Source organism: Durio zibethinus, chromosome 5, assembly GCF_047325235.1.
Source record: "Durio zibethinus cultivar Kanyao isolate XHJ-2024 chromosome 5, ASM4732523v1, whole genome shotgun sequence".
NCBI classification, from domain to species: domain Eukaryota; kingdom Viridiplantae; phylum Streptophyta; class Magnoliopsida; order Malvales; family Malvaceae; genus Durio; species Durio zibethinus.
This window is the reverse complement of record NC_143166.1, coordinates 20,854,771-20,861,265: the sequence shown is the minus strand read 5'-3', so window position 1 is coordinate 20,861,265 and position 6,495 is coordinate 20,854,771. Positions and strand designations below refer to the sequence as shown.

Here is a 6,495-nt window from a genome sequence, read left to right as displayed (position 1 = left end):
TTTAAGGTGTGACATCATTGATCTTACATAAATATCACACTTTCATTCCAATATTTTCCATGAACTTCAAAATTTATCAAGAACATTTAAAGAACAATTGAAAATTTCTCTATTTATTAAGAACCTATCAAGATTGATCAAGAATTTCAAACAATCATCAAGATTCAATCTTTTCTTCAAGGTTACCTACACAAAGGCAATTGAGCACATTATGAGTAAAAAGAACCTTATTTTACCAAGAACTAAGTAAAATTAACTCATTTAAGCCTTGAAAATAATTTTATTTCATAGAGTTATCAACTAATTTAAAGAAAATAGTGAAACAATGAAGTGTTGTTGAAGAGCCTAACGAGTAAAGTCAATTAACAATGGTAGGTGCTGAGTGATTGGCATAGCATCTAGTTATTCAGGGTTTTATGGTTAATATTGTAAGTAGTTTGAATGTGGATATGATGGTTAAAGTAGAGAAAATAAGATTTAGAAGGTCAATTTAAGGGAAAAGATGAAATGAGGAAGTGTAGTGGATGAGTCTATTAGGTGGAGTTGATCGATAGTGGTTGGAGCTAGTCGGTTGGCGATAGCATTTAGGCTTTTTTGGAGAAAAATCAAATAAAGGTTTAGGATAAAATAAAGGCTTAGGTAAAGGCTAAGGAGTTGTTTAAAGAAGTTAGGTTGATTGATTAGAGTATTCTTTTGGCTAGAAATGGAAGAATGGGAACCTTTTTTTTCAAGTTTTCAAGGGATTCTATGAAAGGAAAATGGATGCAAAAATGAAGATCAAAAGAGCCTATTTATAGGGAAAGGCTAGGGAGAGATGAGCATTGCCAAGGGATGAGTTTAGAGGTTGGATTTGATCATTTGGAGTTGATAGTTCCCAAAATATTATTTCGACATTTTGTAAAGTATAATGCTAATCAATTGGGACCTCATTTTTTATTCGAAAGAAACCTTTAATCTGTCTAGATTCATTCTCGATTCCAATCAAACTCCTAACTGATCAATTAGGGAATTAGCCAATCAATTGTCATTCTTTATGCTTGTTTCAAGCCCAAAATCAAATCCAATCACCTGTCTCATCCAAGGTGGACCCAAAACTAACCCTTTTTAAGTAATACCTACAACCGATTGGTTGCCAAGCCATAATTATCCTATTTTGCCTTTTTAAAGAATTAATTATTTTGTCAATTAATCTTAATGCAAATTTTGGTCCATCCAATAAATTAAGGGTACCATGAATGTGGAAAACAATTTGCTAATAGTTTAGTGGGAAAAGCCTGGCTGTGAAGGCAGCCATTTTTTTTTTCCTCTAAAATCATAAAAATTAAAAAAAAAAAAAACCACCTCACCATCCAATGATTTATTATAATTTTTGTGGTAGAGTTCTTGACACATCCAAATCTTATGCCATAAAATAAATTATGATAACTTATTTTTGGAAAAGGATCATTAAAATAAGAAAATTGAACATTTTAGGTCTAAGTTCAAAAGTTGTTAGTTTGAGTGGAATACACATGCAATTTTGACACCAGTTTGAAAAGAAAATTTGTCCATTTAAAAAAGAAAAAAATAAAAAAACTCCTTCCTTCTGCACACGTGGCTTAGTCACCAAATCCAATAATGAGAGCTTACCCTATACAGCCAATGGCACTTTTTCTAAACCAAAAACCCACCACCCCTTTCCTTTTTTACTTGCATCAACAATAAAACTTCCTTTACTTTTATTATGGGTTAAATACAAAAATAATATTTTTACTATACATTTTATATCATTTTAATATCTAAAAAAATAAAATTTGTAATTATATGTTTCAATTTTAATTTCTTTACTTATTTTAATATCTCAAACTAATATGTATTGCTCAATTTATTAATATAATATGAATATCTAATAAAAAATTGATACGTATAAAAAAAATTTAGTGAACAAAATATCATTAATTACTATATTATCATTAAAAGAAAATTTTTAAAAAATTTCAAAAAATCTTAAAAATTCAAAAAATTTTGGGACATTGAAAAATTCATAAAATCTAAAAATTTTAATAAAAATTCTAAAAAATAAAATAAACAAAAATAAAATAAAAATTATAATAAAAAATTTAAAAAATCGTAAAAGCTTAAAAAATATGAAAAATGAAAAAAATATATAAAATATAAAAAAATTCAAAAAATTAAAATAAAAACCAATTTTTTTTAAAAATGAAAAAATATGAAAAATTTAAAAAATTCTGAATTTTCAAAAAAAGAAGAAAATTTTGAATCCATAAAAATAAAAAAATTTTAAAAAAATAATAAAAAAGGGCAAAAATTTTAAAATACAAATTTAAAAAAATCTAAAAAAATTAAAAAATCCTAAATATTTCAAAAAATATATAAAAATTAAAATCTTCCCAAAAATGCAGAAAAACTAATATTTTCAATTTTCGTAGTTTTTGGATTATTTTAAATTTTTAGATTTTTTAGGATTTTTTTAATATTTAAGATTTTTTTAAATTTTAAGAAATTTGATATTAATTCTACATAATTAAGTTGACTAAATTCATTATTCAGAAATATCAAAATAAATGAAAAATGAACGATTAATTAATTAGTTAAAAATTTTAGTTTTTTAGATATTAAAATGATAAGAAAAAAAATAACACAAAACCGAAATATATTTTATTTCTTTTTCTAGAAGGCTCATGAAAAAACGAAAAAAGAAAAGAAAAATTAACATTTTGGGCGCAAGTTCAGACTTTGTTGGTTCGAGTGGAATCCACAGGCAGTTCTTATACTACGACCTTTGGAAGTGAGGAAATTTGTCCGTCTCTCAGAAAAAAAAAATATATTTTTCTTTCTTGTGCGGCCGTAGCTTAGCCACCAAACCAAACACTGAGAGAGCCTAGCCTACGCCGCCAATGGTGCTTTGTTAGTTTTCTAAACCCAAAACCCACCTCCCCTTTTCCCTCTTTCCTTGCAGCGAGAGATTGGGTGTATTGTATTACAACAATCTTCTTATGTGTCCTCGATGACCCTCTGCATAAGAGCTTCAAAAGCGTTGGCCCCGACCCCTCTCTCTCTCACTCTCAAGGTACGTTTCCTCGTTCCTCTCTCTTTCTCTCTCCTCCGCAGCTGCCCTTCCTCTCTCCCCATCTCTCCCTCTGTAACCAACTCACCCTCCGAAACCCATTACAAACAACTCATCTTTAACACCATTGAAGAAAAGCCCTGGGCATTTTGTAACACCAACTGGGTTTCCAATCAATTCCATGCTCTTATTGTTGATCCCCATTTGTTTATCAAAGTTCTTAATTTGATTAGAGAAAAACCCAGAATTGCTTTAAGGTTTTTTAGGTGGGTTGAGATGCAACCTGTTGTTAAAAGATCTGAGCTAGCGTTTTCTGTTATGCTTGATATTTTGGTTGAGAATAATTTGATGAAATCAGCTTATTGGGTCATGGAAAGGGTCGTTACGTTTCATATGCATGGTATTGTTGACGTTTTGATTTGTGGCTACTTGAAATTGGAGGTTTCAGTTAAGTTACTTGATCTTTTGTTGTTGGTTTATTCCAAGAAATTGATGGTTGATCAATGTATGTGGATATTTGATAAGATGGTTAGAAATGGGTTTTTGCCAGATGTGAAGAATTGTAATAGGATTCTTAGTATACTTAGGGATAAATCTCTTGTAGCTAAAGCTATGGAAGTTTACAGGATGATGAAGGAATTTGGGATTAAGCCAACTATTATTACCTATAATACCCTGTTGGATTCCTTTTGCAAGGAAGGGGAAGTGCAACAATCGATTGAGCTCTTATCAGAAATGCAGAGGAAACGTTGTTTTCCAAATGAGGTGACATATAATGTTTTAATTAATGGTTTGACAAAGAATTGCAAATTAGAGGAAGCCGAGGGACTTATTAGGGAGATGTTAAAGTTAGGGCTTAAAGTTTCTTCATACACTTATAATCCTTTGATTTGTGGGTATTTTAAGAAAGGGTTGCTTGTTGAGGCTTTAAGCCTTGGGCAAGAGATGGTAAATAAAGGAGCTGCTCACACAGTGGCAACATATAATACATTGATGTATGGCCTTTGTACGTGGGGGAGAATGAGTGATGCCAGACAGCAGCTTATTGATATGCTGAGGAGGAATATGGTACCAGATGTTGTTTCATATAATACTCTAATTTATGGGTATTGTAGGATAGGGAACATTTGGGAAGCTTTTCTCTTGTTCGATGAGTTAAGATGTCGGAACCTTGTTCCTACTGTTGTTACGTACAATACTTTGATTGATGGTCTATGTAGACTGGGGGACTTGGACCTCGCTCAGCATCTCAAGGATACCATGATCACTCAAGGAATTTTCCCTGATGTTTTTACTTATACGATTTTGGTAAATGGATCTTGCAAGATGGGCAATCTATCTGCGGCGAAGGAATTTTTCAATGAGATGTTGCACAAGGGTTTGGAGCCTGATCATTTTGCATACACAACTCAAATAGTTGGTGAACTGAAGTTTGGCGATCCTGCAAGAGCAATTAGCTTGCAAGAGGAAATGTTAGCTAAGGGATTGCCTCCTGATTTGATCATCTATAATGTTTTTGTGCATTGGCATTCTAAATTGTGTGATTTCAAAGGAGCCAGTGAATTGTTGCATAAGATGATTAGCATTGGTCTTACTCCAGATCATGTAACATATACCACCATCATTCATGCTTACCTAGAAAGTGGACATCTAAGGAAAGCTAGAGAAATATTCTATGAGATGCAGAGCAGAGGCTTATCTCCGTCCGTGGTAACTTACACTGTGCTAATTCATGCACATGCAGCTAATGGGTTTTTAGCATTGGCATTTATGTATTTCTCAGAGATGCAGGAGAAGGGTATTCTGCCAAATGTAATAACCTACAATGCTATGATAAACGGTCTTTGCAAAATGAAGAGAATAGGGCAAGCTTACAAGTTTTTTGCTGAGATGGAAGCAAAAGGAATACTTCCTAATAAGTATAGCTACACCATATTAATAAATGAGAACTGTGACATTGGCAATTGGCAAGAGTCCTTGAGATTGTACCAAGAAATGCTAGATAGAGAAGTTCTGCCTGATTCTTGCACACACAGTGCACTCTTGAAGGAACTTGACAAAGACTGTAATTTGCATGCAGTTCGTTGCCTTGACAGTTTAATTCTACAATGTGAAGAATCTTGTAGTGCTATGACTTGATATAGGAGTTTTGGGGTACCCGTGTCATTGGTGAGATTGTCAAATTCAAATTAAAGTTAACACCGATGATCATTTGTAAATTCCCAACCGTGCAGTGAGTAAGCTTCATCTGCGCTCTCTTTCTCTCTCTCTCTCTCTCTCTCATTATTATTATTATTATTTTTTGGGGGTACTGTTTACAGCATGTGATATACTTCATGTATACTTGCTGAGTTATTATTAATTTTACAATTTTCAACTCTGCTGTTTATAGGTGGATTATGAAGCTGAATGTACAGATCTCCTTGTTATCCTCATCTTCTATTTGTGGCTAACTGCAACTTGGGAGTAATTGAGATCATATGTCACATTTGTAAAAGAGGCCAAACTATGCTGCAAAGAGTCAAACAACAGGCATACGGAGGAAATTCCATACTGTATCAAGTTGTTAAAAATATTATCTCTGATAAAGTTATATTGTATTTATTCATTCTTTCAACAACTTTTAGATAGAAGAAGAGTGTGATTGGAAGGGGGGGTCTGTTTAGTTTGACTATTCTGTAATTCTATAGTGGTCATTTATGTTTAATCAGGTGAAAATTTGATAGTCCCTTTGTTTCTCCAAATTTTCTATTGATTATAAATCATTAATAAGAAGCTTTCACCTCTTTTTTATATGACTATGGAATATTTTGATGGGTAAAGGAGGGATGAGCAAGGTAGGAGTGAGGAACAAAACATCCAGAAAATATTATCATATATGGTTATAAAGTAAATAACAAGAAAACAATGATGGCAACAATGTTTGTATGATTTATTTTCCACCTTTTGTATCCAGTCATGTAGTGCTTCTCTTATTCCTTTACCTTCGTTGAATAACTGAGTTATCCCAGTGGAGCCCATTTTATGCTCTTAACGGAAACTTTCTACTGAGGACACTAAGCTATCCCTTCTCCTGAATTTAGGCATCCACCATATAACTATTGACTATCATTCGAATTTAAATATAATGACCCTTTAAAATAGTATTCTAGGAAGGCACCTTATGAGTTTCAGTTAGACAGAAGGGTCAAAAATCTCTTGAACAAAATTCAATAATAATTTAAGCTTCTGTCATTTTATTTTAATCAATCAAATCCAAAATTTTCTATTTTAGACCAGATTAACTTTTAAATATTTATTTTTATTCAATTGAGCTTTCAGGTAGACGAAAATTGGTGTTGATGGTTAACAATTTTTCGTTTAGTAAAAACTCAATTGATAAAAATAGATGTTTGAAGGTCTAATTAATTGCAAAAGATGATAAGAGT

At 31.9% G+C, this 6,495-nt stretch overlaps 1 protein-coding gene across 2 annotated transcripts; it reads left to right on the top strand.

Moving 5' to 3' along the window:
• Positions 1–2,663: 2,663 nt before the first annotated feature.
• Positions 2,664–5,862, top strand: LOC111282762 (Pentatricopeptide repeat (PPR) superfamily protein). 2 transcript variants are annotated; one of them, XM_022870998.2, is made up of 2 exons: positions 2,664–5,300; positions 5,460–5,862. In XM_022870998.2, the coding sequence occupies exon 1, from the start codon at positions 3,008–3,010 to the stop codon at positions 5,204–5,206; it is 2,199 nt and encodes a 732-aa protein (XP_022726733.1). In that variant the 5' UTR covers positions 2,664–3,007; the 3' UTR covers positions 5,207–5,300; positions 5,460–5,862. The 2 variants fall into 2 exon arrangements, with proteins under 2 accessions (XP_022726733.1, XP_022726732.1); XM_022870997.2 differs by having other exon boundaries at positions 2,665–5,304.
• The last annotated feature ends 633 nt before the right edge of the window (positions 5,863–6,495 follow it).

Bases quoted from the DNA above. Each gene is read 5' to 3' on its own strand.
- LOC111282762 (XM_022870998.2), top strand. From the start codon at position 3,008: ATGACCCTCTGCATAAGAGCTTCAAAAGCGTTGGCCCCGACCCCTCTC.